Here is a 17,983-nt window from a genome sequence, read left to right as displayed (position 1 = left end):
ACAAATAGGATGGAAAAAGACAGCTGTGAAGGTGGGAAGACAAAAAGCAATTGATAAGAGGGGTAGAGAAGGACAGCTGAGAATCAGGTATGTCAAGCATGGATAAAAAGAACTGATCACAAATCAGGATGAACAACGGCAGTTGAGAAGAAGAGATGATGGTCAGGGAAGAGAAGGAAACCTGAGAATGATGAGAATGAAGGATCACAGGAAGAGAGGAGAAAGAAGGCTGATATAAAGGGTCAATAAGCATGGAGGGGAATAGTAGCTTAGAAACAGGGACGGCAAGCAGGGCTAAGAAGGAGGCAAAAGAAGCTGAGAACCTAAGAAGAAGTTGGGAGGAGAATTAAGGATAAGTTTGCAGACAAGGGAAAACTGAGAAGGAAGGAAAAAAAGCTGGGAGGAGGATAGCTGAGAGGGAGGGAGAAGAATCTGCAAGGAGGAGAAAAAATCCTGAAGAGGAAGGTGAACAAACAAAAACAGAAAGTAAGGAGATGAAACTGGGATGAGAAGGACAGCTGAACAGGATGGAGGGGAAGTTGGGAGGGCAACTGAGAAGGACGGACAAGCGGAGATGACAAATACGGAGAAGGATGAATGACAGACAAAAATGAATGGAAACTGTAGAGGATTCATAAGGATGATGTAAGAAAAAAGTGACAAATGTCCAATGCTGGAAGAAAACTTGGGAGAAAAAGAAACACCTTAGCTAGGTTTTAAGGGGGAAATGTGTGCTGCCATTATAATGTTGACCTCTCCTTCTAAATATACTAAGTGTCAGGCTGACACGCTGATCCTTTGACTTCAGTAGTTTAAGTCACCGACCTGGAATATACATAGAGTTAAGGGATTTTGACTTTCCAACATCTTTAAATTGTTGTATAGTTATTCCAAGTTGGTGAAAAATTGCATGGGATTCCTGAATAATTGAATCAATTGTCTTTTAAAATAATCTATGCCTATGTCAATAGCTACTAATAGATACAATACCCTCGCTCAACTGCTTCATTCAGAAATCTGCTGCTGAGGACTGATGCTCCTGGCTGGAGTGTCTTGTCCCTTATAATCAATTCCAGATAGATACAAGCCAGGAACTTGGTATACTCCCAAGGATGAAAATCTTTTTGGCTACATGTTAAAATACACGGCGTGTACAAAGCTAACTCCTTTTGGCTACACTGGCCTTCCTCGTGGCATTAGCTAACGCGTTCGCTTTGTACACACCCTATGTTTTCACATGTAGCCAATAAAGATTTGCATAATTTGGAGTGCACCGATCTGCCAGCTTGTATCTATCTTACACACCAACAGCTAATTCCTAAAGTATGTATAGACTGAGATGTATTGATATACATTTAAACAGCTTACTCTACTTAAAGTGGAGTTCCACCCATTTTAGTAACTTTAAATGTATGTAATCCCCTTTAAAACTACTTTTACCAATGGAAACTTTTTTTTTTTTGCTAGTAAATACCTTATTTTCTTCTTTATTCATCCTCTCCTCACTTCCGGGTCCGGCCGCCGATCGGCTATTACGTCATTCGACGATTCACAGGGGGTGCTGGGATGTATCTCCTGGCATGAAATCTCACATTATTACACAGGAGTCCTGAGCTGTACTGTTTGTATTGAGGCCGTGCTCTGCCCCGCCTCCACCCCACCTCCTCTCAGTGAGCGAGGACTGAAAGCATTATATCCTCACTGAGCTCACTGAGAGGAGGCGGGCGGAGGCGGGGCAGAGCATGGCCTCAATCCAATACATACAGTACAGCTCACTGAGAGGAGGCGGGGCGGAGGCGGGGCAGAGCACGGCCTCAATACAAACAGTACAGCTCAGGACTCCTGTGTAATAATGCGAGATTTCATGCCATTAGATACATCCCAGCACCCCCTGCGAATCGCTGAATGACGTAATCGCCGATCGGCGGCCGGACCAGGAAGTGAGGAGAGGATGAATAAAGAAGAAAATAAGGTATTTACTATAAAAAAAAAAAGTTTCCATTGGTAAAAGTAGTTTTAAAGGGGATTACATACATCTATGTAATCCAAGTTATTAAAAATGGGTGGAACTCCACTTTAACTTACCTTATAAAGAGCAGTAACTTATAGTAAAAAATGTGACTCTTCTTTTTTGCAAATACAGCATTTACTTAAGGAAACATTAACATGTATGTGAAGGCAACACTAGTTTTGGATGGATTGGGAAAAGGTTTGCCCAATTGTCAAGTTATTTTTGTTATCTCTGCCCCTGCTGGGGCGATTCCTCCCTCTGTTTGTCTTGGTGACCATTGTGGCAGAAATTGAAGGGAAATCCAAAATATTAGACCTTAGAAAAAAGAGTAAATCCTCCAATGCTGACAACTTCTCCAGTGACAACTCTCTAAGATGGGAATTCCTCTCACTTTGGAGCGATTTCCTTCTCTCACTTCCAGTTGCATTTTCAGGACAAGAAGTGAAGGGAAATCTCCATAATGGAATACAGGCAGTGCTGTATGAATGGAGGATGGATGGATGGATAAATAAAATGTCTGCCTCTTCCATTAATTTTTCGTTTTCCATGCATAGCTATAGTACAGCTTCTATGAATGGGGGAGATGGGTGGAAAGGGCAGGTACATTAGGTACTCTTGACAAGTGCATAATGACAGGATCCCCATCTTGTATTAATCCCTGCAACACTGGAAGATTAAGGCTGCAGGGATGAGGGGGACATCAGAGGACAGAGGATTTCAACTAAAACTGCAGCCAGCAGCAGAGGGAATACTTCACATTGATTGTAAGTACAGTTTCTTGTGCTGATTTTTTTTTTTTTTAACTAAACGTGGGCTAAAAATTGCTCCAAACTCATTCAAGTTTTCCAGGAATGTGGGGAGCAAAGCCTTTTATCTAAAGCACACACACAGTATATGCATTGCAATGTGGGTGCATTGTCCACTGCTGTTGGGCAAGTGTGATTTGAATAGCACTGCAATACACCAGGGTATGCAAACTGCAGCTTGTTTTAAGATGCATGTGTAACTGTGCCTTACTGTAATGCACCAATGTTAATGGGTCTTTTAGGGATAAACAGGCTTTCAGTCTATGTTAAGCAGGCCATGCATCTAGGGTCCCCCTAGCCCCTTGCTTTAAGACTTCACAATATGTTATTGCCTCTGAATGTATCACCTTTCACCAACCTTGGTTACTAGAATCATAGATCAATAACTGTTCTTACAAAAGCTCTTTCCAATCAGTTGTCTATATCTTCACTATCTAATCACATTGTAAACATGGCAAATACAATTGAAGTAGTATTTATCACTTCACAAATATCTTGTTTTTTTCTAATAGCTGTCATGCATTACATGGATGGGGGAGGCATACAATGTGTATTGTATTACTGATGTGCAGGCATGGTTGTGGGCTGGGCTGTATTGGATTAAACAAACTTTATTTTAGATGTTGGAAGTGCTGAGTTTATTGACTTTAGAGCTTGAGTCACATTTATCAACATATTTAAAAGATGAAGTGAAGGAAAAGCTGCTAAATAGTTGAGAAAAGTTGTAGTGCTGTGTGATAACAGAAAATGTGGCCTTTGTCTAGCTTTTCCAAGCAATATTTTAACATTAAAGCATCCTTCAGAAGCCGGAGTACTCTTACATCGCTCATCATGCCCAATACATATCTTAAATTATATTTGTTTCAGTGCTTATCCAAACACTACTGTAGGAGAACATAAAGCTTGAGAAGGCAGCTGCTGATTTGGAGACACTTCAGGGGTACTTGTTAGCCAGTTATTATGGGAACATGTGGTACAAACTATCTCCGGTATGCTGTAGGTAAAGGGCACCAATGAATTATTGCAGCTACACAAACAGCAAGGATACAGCATGTGAATTGAACTGTAAAGCCTGGGGAATTGACACTTCTATGCTAACCCATGGAACATGGTGGCTGTCTGTGAAACGGATTAATCACAGTCTTGTTGCTCACATATTCCAGAAGGGTGAAGAACCCTATAAATCACTGGTGTTTATGCATCAGTAAAATTAGAGCTTTTTTTGTACTGCAATACACCTCCTGGCCCTGTTCTGTCTGCCTGTGGCATACCTGGGGGGGGGGTGGGGGGGGTGGCAGTCTGCTTAGAGGGTGTCCCAAGGTGACATCAGATGACAATGAGTCCATTGCTGGGGTTATTTTACTCCCACATTACAAGCCATACACCTTAAAGCAACACTCAGTCTATTGGCCACACCTTCAGGTGTTCTGCAGGTGGCATACTTTAAAGCATTCTTGATAGGTGTCGCTCCTAAATTTAGATTGCATCATGTTGGTCAATTTGTGCTGAATCATGGCTATTTTGTGGTCGTCATGCAGGTACTGATGTAAACAGTGAAGACGGAAGAAGAGATAAAGCATATGACAAGAACATAGAAACAACTGCCTTATGAGATTACTTTGGAAAGTGCTGTATATTTCTTATGTTTTGTACATTTGCAAAATGACTTGCATATCCCCACAAATGATACCTGGTTCCATATTCTCGAAAAGAGGGCGATGATGCCTAGAGCCCTAAACGTGAGTCTGTAGATCTGGGGTCGTCTTTGTCTTATTAAATGTTAGTCAGATAATTTGCTTGTGGCCTAGTCTATGTCACTGTCCAGCTTTTTGCCAAAAAGTGAAGATTCCTATGAAAGGGATTTTAAACCAAACCTATTCAGAGACTGGATATGCCAGCCATGGTCTTACCCACAAAGCATGCCTTGCAGTCATTGACCAAAGCATAATTCTAGGAAACAGAACAGATTATGTCAACTGAAGCCTCCTATAGGAAAATAAGGGAGTTTTAGCCCTTGTGAAGCAAATATGATCACTGACTTGTTGGAATTATTCTCCAAAGCCGAATCAATATTCTGCATCCAGACTACCACTGCCTTAGATAGAGAGGCAAGAGCTAGGGTAAATTTACTGACCACACCTGCTGAAAGTTATGCCTAAATCAATGTGGCAATCAAGTATATCTTTGCAATACACAGTGTCTTCTAAATATAAAGTTGTGCTTATGAGACCTGTGTGGACTAAAGGGGATGACTCCAGTTGTTGGACATTCTCTTCCTTAAAGGGATAACATTTTAAAATCCTGTTGAATAGAGATGACTTGCACTTCATTCTTCCAGAATGGTCAGTCATCAATGGGAAATTGACACCTTTTTGGGGTGTTTGTAATGTTTCCACTGCTTTTTAGGGGCCTCTCTATTATTACGGCATGTTTAATAGCCATTACAAAGGGAAGAACAAGAGAGAAGTCAAAAGCTTCATGCAGATCATACTTATCCACATCTTCACCTTCTGAACTGTCTGAAGAGGGTTGCCTGGCCTGAGGAGGCTCTGGTTCATCAGATCTAGTGTGAGAATAATGGTAGTGATAGTGATATCTGGAGGAAGAGCCATGATGCTGTCTAGATGTTGATAAAGACCTGTCCCTATATGGCATAGAAGGGTCTCTTCCTTCTCTGAAGGAATGTTGGCATTCCGATCTCGTGGGGCTAAATGACAAGGAGCCCATTAGTCAGCTTTCCATTGTACCTGAAAATAAAAACCTTACCTGAAAGATGTCCTTTTCCTTTTTGGCAAAGATTGGTGCAAGGTGGCAGTGACAGGTTCATGTCTCAGGACAGGAAGAAAATGTTATCACAAAAGACTAGCAGAAATAGAGTACAAGAGCTCCTAAATACACCGCCATTAATACCTGCAAAATAACCTGTAAAGCAGCAGGCAAAAAAATACCAGGACAGATCAAGTGCAGACCAAAGAGACCTGCTACAATATAAACACCCCAACTCACTCCTCGCCCCCTTGCAAAGTACCCTTGTTCCATTGTTAAGGGACAAGGGCCCTTTATCCCCACCTCTGTATCCCTTAAAAAGGAGGTGGCTGTAAGTGGAATCTGGAAGCCTCCTCCCAGGGCAATAAATACAAGGTTATATTAGTACCCTTTATCAACTTCCACAGTTAAAAGAAAAAAAAAACACAAAAAATGTCCTTTATTGATATTAAACACAAACACATAATTGCTTTAAAGCCCAACTCTGGGCACAACAAACTTATCAGTGTTTAGGCAGTTTTACATTTCATTCCCTAAAAATCTTCATTAGGCAAATCTTAGGCAAACATGTCAGGGGAAGTACAGTGCTTGTTATACTTCCAGCCCAGTCCGATGTAAGCTCTGCAGGTCTCAAAGACCACAGTGCTAAGGTTGTATATCCACCTTCCTCTATACCAATTTCAAATCACACGGCCTCAGGCTTTGTGAATGGCCAGTTAGAATATATGTTTGTCAGTTCTGTCTCTAGAATGTGCTTTGTAAATTAAAGAACAAATAATGTTCTCTGAACACTGTGTTTCATATTGAAGATATACAGTATATTGTACATCCACAGTTAGTGAATGCTATTTTAGAATAGATGCAAGAACACAGTTCCATTGGTATGTAGATAACAGTTGTGTTATATGATTAGCTTTCCATTGGTATGCAGTGCATAGCTTCTAGATGTGAAATCACAAGTTGTATTGGTATGCAGCTGCATAGCATTTAGAAATGAAATGCCAAAATACATCAGTATGCAGCTGCATAACTTTCAGAAATGACAGAAAGTTACCCTACATAAAAATTCCTTAATACTGGAACTCGTCAAGACTGTGTAAAAGGAGGTAAACAGCATGTTCCCAGACTTTGTTGCTTAAAAAAAAAAAAAACTACAGACAATATTGTTAGGGAGGCATGGTAATATTAACAAAATAGATGCCTATGGAGAAGCAAGAAGGACCGAATTCCTATGGCAAAACTGATTACTGAAGGGATGAGGGAAGAAAATGTACCAAACAAAAGGAACTTGTAGTCTTGTTTAACTATATTTGGGACTAGAGTGCATAAAGTATTTATAAAGCAGTGACATTCAGGAAACATTCACTGCAAATTAACAAATCAGTACATTTTAAAACAAATTTGCCACAAATAAATATAATAATATATTATAAATATGTCCTTGGGTGTTTTAATACTAATAGCTATGTAGGGCTTACCCCCAAAGGCACTTCTGATGTATGAGTTCCCTGAGCAACAACCCCTCCTGGCAATGATGCATCCTCTGACACACCAAATCCTGGTACACACAGTAGGTTGAACGAAAAAAAAATATGGCAGTTCCGTTCAAAGCCACTGTACTAACGAGCTGCTGAGCTGTTGTGTTCTGACAAGGGGATGGCCCCCCTGAAGGAACACTTCAGTCAGCGCTGAGAGCACTGATTGGGAGCTGGTCGGTGGCTGGTTTTCCAGCATGCACGTCCGACAGAAGCCAGTCGTTCAGATGTCAGACCATTTGCCATAGACACAGGCCGAATCTTGGCCGATGTCGCCCGGCATTCGGCCCGTATGTTTAAGGCTAAAGAAGGATCATTTATTCAGGCCACACACCCAATGAGGCAACAATAAACCCGGCGGTGATGTCACACTTCCTGAATGGTGCCTGTACTGAGTGTCCGACTACCTTTGTTCAGAATGTACCAGGCCAGCTGCTTGATGCAGGACACAAAAGCAAGTAGCGATCACTGGAGTAGCAGTGTCTACCTTAGTAATTTTTAGCTTCCTGGGGCATCGGCCAAGTATGGTTTATGCATAGTTTTGCTTCAAGCTGGACCAATGTAACTATGTATGAAATACCCATACCTGGAATACTTCTTTAAGTTTTGATTGCCATTTGAGGAATAACACAGGCAAAAAAAGATAGAGTTAGACACCCAAGAGCCATGGGGAAACTTGGAGGTCTACGGAAAGTGGGACCTGGGAAGAATGCTGAATAATTCTTGGTTATTTAGTACAAAATGTCAAGAAAGATTTTTTATTTACATTTTTATCTTGTAATTTTTGTACAAAATAACAAAGAGTGTTGGAATGCATATGCTATAACGAAATAATTGCCTCCTACATTTCTTCTGAGGAAGTGGACTGTTGGTCTAAGAAACAAATTGAGAATTTTGAGCCTTCCCATCAAATAAGTAAATAGAGATACCATACCAGTTGCAAAATTATGTCATGTATTGTGTGACTAATATGGGTTAATGTGTAGGTAGAGACATTTATATTTTATGGATGCTTTTATTTTGCTTATGGAGATGTTGAGTTGTTTATATCTGGGGAATATGTGTGTAAAATTAAGTTAAAACAGCACTAGCAACAAATGATGTAACAACAAATGGTGAAATTAATATAAACACAATTGAGTGCTTTATACCATATAAAGTCTCTTAATAAAATTAATATTAAAGTGCTCAAGTGCAAGTCTTTGTTTCTTCAGTGCAAGTGAATAAAAGTGCTCGAGTGCAGATCCATCCAGGTGTATTAAGGTGCTCACATGAGTGACCCTCCAGGTCCCCTACTCACCACACTATAGATGGCTCAGCGTGTTTGGATATGATGGGACTGTAGCGTCCGTGCTCCGATATTTCATCCAAATTAAGGATCGCTCCGTTGGGATAGAGATGTGTTTCCCCGATATATGTGGATGAAAAAAGGGGCTGATAGTGTAATACGTTCCAAAAATATATTTATTACCCCACAGTTAGGTTATATCTGGGGAATAGCATTAAAACCATTTATGGTTTTGATAAGACAGAATAAAGAAAATATATTTTTTTTAACAGTAATTTGTGATATGATCTATTTAGTACTTTAAAATATCCCTTTGATTTTTTTACGTGTTTGTGTAAATATATTTATGGGATGTTGTTACACCCTTAAAGGGATATAAAAGTTCACATAGCAATTATATTTGTAAACTGATGTACACATACGTGGATATGTGTGAGGAAAGCCAGCAGACTGTGACCCCACAATCCTTTCAAGAGCACATTTGAAGGTTAAGTAACTCTAGATCTTGGTTAATCTCACATAATCTGGTATTACTAAATAAGCATACAACCGACTAGTTCCCTTTCTCAGAATGCTACTCGCAAGACTTGGACAATGAAGTCTCAAAATTGGTTGACTTTCCCCTAATTACACAAAAACCATGTTTCTGCTCCTTTATGTTTTATTACAAGTTTTTAGTACACTTGAAGCATTCTGTCCATCACAATGCACTTGTATTTTCCATGGAAGGAGTGACGGTACTGGTACAAGGTATGTCATAAATGTGATTGTAGATGCCTAAGATTACACCTGAATGTTCAAAAACATGCATTAAATATTTATGTATACATTTCTGCAAATTACTTTTATAGGCTTTATGGACAGTTTAATGAGAAAAAACTGTCTAAAATGTTACATCATATTTTGTGCATGATGGATATGGACACGATAGTCCATATCTAGGCTAAATTAAAAAAATATATATACCATGAACAATGGGGTACAATTCCACCTTTTTTCCCTCAAATGGTTTATTGCATGAGTTAAACATAATTTGCTTTGGTAAACCTAATGAGCAAAGTTGGTAATGATGAAACCAATAAATACATTACACTTCCCCAGCAACCAATGTACAAGAAAAAAAACATAATTGTTGGGACCACACTACACAAATCTATTTCCTTTTTGAACATGGAAAAACACAGTTGTCTTTTTCATGTTAACTTCTTACCATACTACCATAGATGCATTATTTCTATTGTTTGCACTTAATTTCAGCTTTCAAGTGGCAGTATAGACCTAGTCATGAGGTTGACGAGATGGTACATTATGTAAAATGGCATAGAAGCAAAGCTATGCTACACTGCTAGCTTAACAAACACCTGACAAGGAGTTCCACTACAAAGAATGTACATACCTGGTAATCTGTAGCCAGTCTTACAAAAAAATGTAAGTATCTGCATAGCTGACAAATGTATAAAACACAATATTTTCCCAAATCTTTTTCTACAGTAAAGAAAGCTTGCCCAATCATTCCAAAAACAGCCAGATTGAGAACCTATTAGTTAGTGTTTAGGGATCCATAAAACTGTAATACGTCCATTATTCGGGTTTAACCAGTTTAACATATTGAGAACAGGAGACATTCCTTTTGAGTTTCTCAATCAATTTTATGTTATTCCTTGTGTTATCTTTAGCATTGTCAACTTATTTTTTATGGGTCTTTGACTGCTTTATTTTGTATCTGTATGTAATGCAAACATAGCCTTTATATAGTCAAGTAGTTTTTAATGATATTTTGGGTGCTACATAGAGGCAATAAGGACTACTAGAAAATGTGTGCATATATTTAAAAAGGATAGTAGAATTAGTAATAATGATGTGTTAAGGCAGTTACCCATAACAGTCACCTAGCTTTCCATTTTCTAATGGTAATTCAAAGTAGACTAAACTCCCATTGGTTCCTATGGGTTGACGGTCTTTGCACATTGCTCTTTGCAGTGATAGCCACTTATCGCATGAAAGTGAATAGATTGTGATCGTGAGAATGCATGCCACAGTAATGCCTTTGTATACTGAACGATATGAGAAATTGTATTTTATTGTGAAATACCAAATGTATTGGGGAAGTAGGTAACCTATAAGTGACATCCTCAGCTGATGCTATGTGGCCCTTGATACATTACTGGTGCAGGGTTGCCCACTAGAGAACGAGTTCCCATAAAGGCTCCAAATGAAGTTGATATGTTACAATACAACACAGTCTTGCTGCTGCAATCAATTATTCTGGCTGTCTTCCATTCTATGATCAATAAGATTATAGCAAATATTTTACATTTGTTACAGCCCAATGTGGATGTGCTGATTGGACTACACATACCCCTTCTTCATTAGGTTTTGAATATTTTAAATATTTTATTCTATAAGTCCATATACTGTTAGCAAACAAGACAGAAGACATTTAAAAAAAAAGTGCACAACAGGGAGCAATATTCTAAAACACAAGGACTTCCTGTCCATGTATATACAACCAGCTGACATTTTGTTACCAAATTTTATCTTCAGTAGTAGCTATCAAAGAGTCAAAAGTGGCACAGAATAATGAAGTAAGTATAAAATATTTCAATATCTGGAGCTGTGTATGGCATGCAAAGTTTATTGTACAGCATGTTATTTCACTTTTTTCTTAATTCTTTAAAAGTTGAATTGCTAAGAAGCCAGTAATCCAATGTTTGTCTGGATCTCCATTGGGAGAGTTCCATTCACTTCCTGTCCTAAATAGAAATAAAAATACAATTTCCCCAATAGCCACCCACAATAGACACACATATAGCAAAAAAAAAAAAAAAAAGGCTCCATCTATTGCCTGCTCTATCCAAAATTAAATAGAAAATTTGGCAGGGTTTAAATGAACTCTTAAAATTTGCTCTTCCTATTGCTTTAGCTAACCATAGCACCTAACCCATTCCTTAAATATACGGTATAACTAAATCCCCCCTAAACCCCAACTCAAAACCTCATGCTAAAACTCACTCTTGGTCCTAACACCAAATTTACCACTCACTTTAGGTATATATAAACATTTATTTTTAGCAGGGAAGGTTTACATTCCCAGTAAGTTTATGTTTTGCTTTCTGTTATCTGCTCTATTCAAAATGTAAAAAATGGGTAATACCTGTACATTAGAGATTTAATTCGTTTTAGGGATTTAGTTGAAGAACCATACATACCTTGTAAAGTGAGGTGTAAGCAAGGTATGGCAACCAACTCATTATACCTACTGCTCACCACCATCAGGTTAATTGTGATGCTTTTATTCATCTTCCTAGGTCTGTTCTTTGTAATGATCCCGATATGTTTGACATACCTGTGAATGTTCCCGTTGACACCGTAAAACTTCGGGTTGAAAAGACAGTCATTCGTAGGATTCCCACTGAAGCCTTTTACTACCTTGTCGATCTGAAGTATCTCTGGGTGACCTACAACAGTATTACTAGCATAGACTCAAGTAGTTTTTACAATCTGAAACAGCTGCATGAATTACGTCTGGATGGAAACATGATATCTGTTTTTCCTTGGGAATCTATAATAGAGATGCCTCGGTTGCGCACCTTGGACCTACATAACAACAAGATAGCAAGCATCCCTGCAGAGGCTGCACGCTACTTAAAAAACATTACATACCTGGATGTATCTAGCAATAAGCTCACCACTCTGCCTTCAGACTTGCTGGATATTTGGCCAGTTTTCTCTGAGCCAATATCCAAGAGTACAGACCTATATGCCCAGAGAGTTATACTCGGTAAGTTATGCTAATATCCTCTGTACATACTGTAATAAATAAAGGGGAACCCATATCTTAATGTAGAACTATAGGCAAACATTTTTTTTTTTTTCATGTTGGATAGAGTAAGGGAGGGTGATAACCTCTGTCAGATTTTTTTTCACCATCTGTGTCCCATTGCGGAGATTTCCCTTCACTTCCTGTTCCATAGTCAAACAGGAAGTAAGAGGAAATCCCTGCCAATTAAGAGATTTCTTGGGGACCCTCAGGTCACCAGAACTCTGCCAATTAAGATATTCCTTGGGGACCCTTAGGTCACCAGAACTCTGCCAATTAAGATATTTTTTGGGGACCCTCAGGTCACCAGAACTAGTGTCCCCTTTGGAAGACTTCTCCTCTATTATTTTTCTGGGGACAACCCAAAATTTGTTTTTTTTTTTTTTTACTTTCACTTTCTATGATAATGGTAAACAGGACAAATAGGGAGGGTCAATTAACTTAACCAGGGGGCACAGACAGCAATAAAAACTGACAAGTGTTCTTATCCCTCAAAACTAAAAAAAAAAGTTTTGCCTTTAGTTATACTTTAAAGTGATTGAAAAGTCTTTTTTTTTTCTATAAAAATAACAAACATGTTATACTTACCTGCTCTGTGCAGTTGGTTTTGCAAAGGGCAGCACAGATCCTCCCCTTCTCGGGTCCCTCTTCAGTGCTCCTGGCCCCTCCCTCATGCCGAGTGCCCCCACAAAAAGCAGCTTGCTATGGGGGCACCCAAGCCGAGCCCCAGCTCCGTGTATTCATTCAGACACAGAGCCGTGGTTCGCCCCCCCCTCATTGGCTAACTGAGTTTGATTGACAGCAGTGGGAGCCGATGGTGCCGCTGCTGTATCTCAGCTAATCAAGAGGGAGAGTCCTGGACAGCCGAGGCACTTGTGCACATCGATGGATTTAGATGGGCTCAGGTACAGTAAGTATTAGGGCAGTGGTTCTCAACTCCTGTCCTAAGGCCCAACTAACAGGCCAAGATAACTGAAATACAACACAGGTGATATAATTTGCTGCTCAGTGATTGCAGTATTCTAGTCTGCATCTCCCCAAGGTAATACCTAAAATCTGGCCTATTAGTGGGTCCTGAGGACAGGGGTTGAGAACCACTGTATTAGGGGGTGCTGGGGGGGCTGCTGCACACAGACTTTATTTTATCTTAATGCGTAGAACAAATTAAGATAAAAAACCTTCTGCCTTTACAACCACTTTAATAAAACTATTTGGCAGTCTTACTAAATTTAAATCGGTGTAGGCATACCTGCAATATTTGACATCTGAGGCGGATCATTTCTTTAAAACCCCTTATCTCTATGGCTTTTTGCACACTGCAGCTTGAAAAATACCAGTACAGGCAGTCCCCGGGTTAAAAACATCGACTTACAAATGACTCCTACTTACAAACGGAGGGAGGTAACAGGAAGTGAGGAGAAATCTCCCCCTAGGAAGGGAAATTCACTCCTGTAAGAGTTCTCATGGGAAAAAATGTGTCTCCACTGAATCTTTATCACTAATCCTTGTTTCCACAACAACCCAAAACTTTCAAAATACAGAAAGTGAGGTGAAATCTTCTGAACAGGGGTACAGTCTGCAAAACAAATGGTACAGGGGTGTTAACCCTTCCCTATGCTATCTAAATAAACCTAAAAATTATTCTTATGGCTGGAGCTACACTTAAAAAATGTATCTGTTTCCAACTTACAAACAAATTCGACTTAAGAACAAACCTACAGTCCCTATCTTATTTGTAACCCGGGGACCGCCTGTACAACTTTTTTTTCTTATACTGAGCTCAAATACAGCCCATTAATTGTAATGTGCCTATGCACACAGGCATGTAAACAAGTGCCGTGCATTCTTCAATAAAAAAAAAAATTGTTCTGTAATTTACGCCTCATGCGCACAAATGTGCGCAAGTACATGCAAATGCACACAAATGTCGGCAAATTGCATTTTAAATATTGTGCAGAACAAAAATGCAAGAATACGTTTTTGCGCATTTGTGGAAAATTACGTGAATGCATATACGTGAAAATGCACCCAAATACATAAAAAAAAAAACGTCTGAAAAAGTAGATGCCGAAACAGAAGTATCAGGTACAAGAAACCTAATAATAGTGATGAAATCCAAATAATAATAATATTAATAACTATAAAAGCAACTCAATGGAAACTGGAGTGTTTACTTACCAGGGGAGGCATTTGCCCCCCAGGCCAGTCCAAATAAAAATGTTAGGCTGTTGGCCCTAAGTAGACATACTTCTATTATGCAATCAATTGCAGATAGCTGTATCCTATTGGTGTGTGTGTCTCAGTGGGGAGATTTCCCTTCACTTCCTGTCCTAAAGATGCAAAAGGAGTAAAAGCAAACTTTTACAAAATGAGGAGAATTTTCTCCTTTGATGTCTACATTGAAAGATTTTTCCTCAACTCCAATTCTGGTCACAACTGTAAAATGTTGCATTTTCCACCATTTTCAGTGACAATAGTTAGCAAAACAAATAGAGAGGGACGCACACATCTTTAAAGTCGGCCTCAGTAAGGTACGTCAGAAATCCGGCCCCCCTCCTCCTTTGCCTGTCGCACCTTTCAGAATGCACAGTGCGCTTCGCTCATGTGCAGAAGGGAACCAGCCTTGAAGCCGCAAGGCTTCACTGCCGTGTTCCCTTACTGGCAATGGCGGCGGCAGCACCTGACAGCTGATGAAAGCATCGGCTGGGGTGCTGACATTGCTGGATTCCAATACAGGTAAGTGTCCTCCTATTAAAAGTCAGCAGCTACAGTATGTGTAGCTGCTGAATTTTAATTTTTTTTCTGGGGTGAAACTCCTCTTTAATTTAGTGTCCACCTATTCAGTTGTTGGTCAATGTTGGGCTTTATTTTAGTTGGTGGTAAATGTAGTGCCCTCTTTGGTTGTGAGTGGATTTGGTGTCTCCTTAATGTTAGTAAGTGGGAGCTCAAGAGTCTTGATATCAATGGGTTATTATTGTGTATTTTATTGAAAAAGGTGAACAAACCATTTAAAGTGACTCTGTCATGAAGGAGGTATGAGGGCCGCCATTGTTGGTCTCCATATTAAAGTATAGCTCCACCCAAAAGGGGAAGTTCCACTTTAAGGCCTCCTCCCCCTGCTCCTGTTTCTCCAATGGAGCTTTTTGGGGGGACAGGTACTTCCACTCCGACCACCTAGGGGATCGGAAGTGGAAGTTCTCCTTACACCCTCTCCTGCAGTCCTCTGGGACATGTGACAGGTCCGCTTGCGCATGTGCAGTGGGCAACCGGCTGTGAAGCTGCAAGCTGTCACAGCCGGATGCCCATAGTAAAGTGCCCAAAGTAAAGATGCCAGTGGCGGGGAGAGAGCACACAAAGTGAAAATGACTGGGCCGAGCACACCGCTGGATCGTGGGACAGTTTTTGTAGCTGCTGACTTTTAATTGTACATTGGAGACCGGAGCACTTTTAAATTAAACATTTACAACAGGCATGCTTTAAATGAGTGTCAGAAAATCCTCCTTATTTCTAAACTTTTTCAGGGCAGCAACTCAGGACAGCATTGATGCCAAAGCATCAATATGATAGTTAGGGAAGTGCATGTCAAGCTAAAAACTTTTTTCTTAGTATTGGATAAATGGGGAAGGGTCACAACATCTGATCAGGTTTTATTGCTATTCAGGGCACCCTTGGATATATTTCTCCTACTTGTCCATCAGGCAATGTCTTACCAGACAGGAAGTGAGGGTAAAGCCTCGTACACACGCAACGAATTTCCGCCGACTGCTCGTCCGTCTTTTGTCCAGAGTGGTGTCTGTTGGTTGGAATGTGCTCTAGACTGCACACAAATTTTCCCGTATGACAGAATTCTACTTCAGAAGTGATGTCATGTGTTGGATTGCTTTGTATGTGTTCTTTCATCTCTGAGCATGCCTAGTCTTGCTCATAAGATTTTTCCCCATCGAAATCTGTACTGACTGCACGAAAATCGGACGTATGTTGACGGAGGATAAAAATTTTATAGCCTGCACAACAGGATTTTTTAGGCTGAAAAGTCGGAGTCGGTTGTCGAGAGCATCATACTAACAAGCCAAAAATCGGCAGATCGGTTGTCGGACGAAAATTCCCAGCCGAATTTCCACTCGTGTGTATGGGCCTTAACTCCTTAACAGCAATATAGAGGGAAATACATTTTTGAGTAGAGGTGGAAAGGACTAGGACCCCTGTTAGCATTGCATTTCTCTCTGTGTAACTGTTGCTACTTTCTCTCTGTTCCTGTTTGGTAAAACTATTGTCAGTGGGATATAAAGTGAGGGAAACCCTTTTAAATGGAGATGATAACAAAACCTGACAGAGACTCTAATTTTCACCATACTCCATCTGGGCAGTAAAGATCAGCCCTCTGATCTCTCTACAGATTAAGGGTCCTTTCACATGGGCATTCTGCCTGGCAGACTCCGCTTTGCTCAGCAGGGGATCGATCCGTTGATCCCTGCTGAGCAGGCTGATGACATGCCCGTCTCCACTCACTGCGCCCTGTCAGAGCCTTGCTCTACTCTATGAGGAGATCGGATGAAAATGGACCTCCTGTCCGTTTTCATCCGATCCCATCCAATGCAACCAGCTGGGCAGATGGAAAATAGGGTTACCATCCGTCTGGATTTCACAGAAAGGATCTGACATCCGCTGCCCCATAGAGGTTATTAGAGCGTCCAATCAGGTACGCAGGAAAAACTGACAGGCGGACCTGAGCAGAAAGCACATGTGAAAGGGGCCTTAGCTGGTAAAAGATCTCCATGTAGCAGGCACCTGGGCACCCCATCCCAGGAAATATGGCACTGCTAGCCCTGCTCTCATGGGGGTTTGCCTGCTCTGCAGAACTGAGGCAAGGAGGGAAAGTCCTCCTTGTGGAGTAAATGGCCTTGCAGTATAAAACAGCTTTTTAACCAGTTACTGACTGCCCACCGCAGATATACTGTGGCAGGGCGGCTCGGCTGCGCAAAATCATGTATATTTACGTGTGTCTCAACACAGCGGGAGGCGGTCCGTGGGAGGAGGAAACTGATAGAAGGCCCGCCTGCTTATGTAAACAAAGCAGGCGAGTCTTCTGTCACACAGGCAGAGAGAGATCAGGAGTTTCAGCTAAGTTGAAACCCCGATCTCTCTGTGTCTGTCACAGAGCCATCCCCCACACAGTCAGTAAGCATATTTAGGCATACATTAACCCCTTTGATTACCCCCAGTGTTAACCCCTTCCCTGCCAGTGTCATTTATACAGTAACAGTGCATACTGTAATGTTTAGCACTGATTACTGTATTAATTTCACTGGTCCCCAAAAGTGTCAAAAATGTCAGTTAGGGGTCCGACCTGTCTGCCGCAATGTCGCAGTCCCACTAAAAATCGCAGATCGCTGCCATTACTAATAAAAAAGAAAAGTCCAAAAATCTATCCCGTAGTTTGTAAACGCTATAAATTTTGCGCAAACCAATTCCATTACGCTTTTTGGGTTTTCGTTTACCAAAAATATGTAGCAGAATAGAAATTGGCCTAAACTGATAAAAAAAAAATAGATTTTTTACATTTTTTTATTGGGAATGTTTTATAGCAGAAAGTAAAAAATATTGTGTTTTTTTCAAAATTGTCGCTCTTTTTTTGTTTATAGCGCAAAATCTAAAAACCGCACAGGTAATCAAATACCACCAAAAGAAAGCTCTGTTTGTGGGGAAAAAGGACATCAACTGTATTAGGGTACAGCGTCGCACGACCGCACAATTTTT

The 17,983-nt window shown here is 40.3% G+C and overlaps 1 protein-coding gene across 1 annotated transcript in view; it reads left to right on the top strand.

Annotated features, from left to right (window-relative positions):
• Window positions 1-9,007: 9,007 nt before the first annotated feature.
• The window catches only part of LRIT3 (leucine rich repeat, Ig-like and transmembrane domains 3), a gene marked incomplete at its 3' end in the record, with an annotated part of 51,464 nt that continues 42,488 nt past the window's right edge, over window positions 9,008-17,983 (top strand). The window contains exons 1-2 of the mRNA XM_082243932.1: window positions 9,008-9,156; window positions 11,715-12,187. Of these exons, the coding sequence (XP_082100058.1) occupies window positions 9,047-9,156; window positions 11,715-12,187 (583 nt within the window). The 5' untranslated portion in view covers window positions 9,008-9,046. The remainder of the gene's footprint in view (window positions 9,157-11,714; window positions 12,188-17,983) is intronic.

The sequence above is a fragment of the Pelophylax lessonae genome (assembly GCF_965119305.1).
Source record: "Pelophylax lessonae genome assembly, chromosome: 1".
NCBI classification, from domain to species: domain Eukaryota; kingdom Metazoa; phylum Chordata; class Amphibia; order Anura; family Ranidae; genus Pelophylax; species Pelophylax lessonae.
The sequence above is the reverse complement of the archived record's forward strand: the minus strand, read 5'-3'. Positions and strand labels throughout refer to the sequence as shown.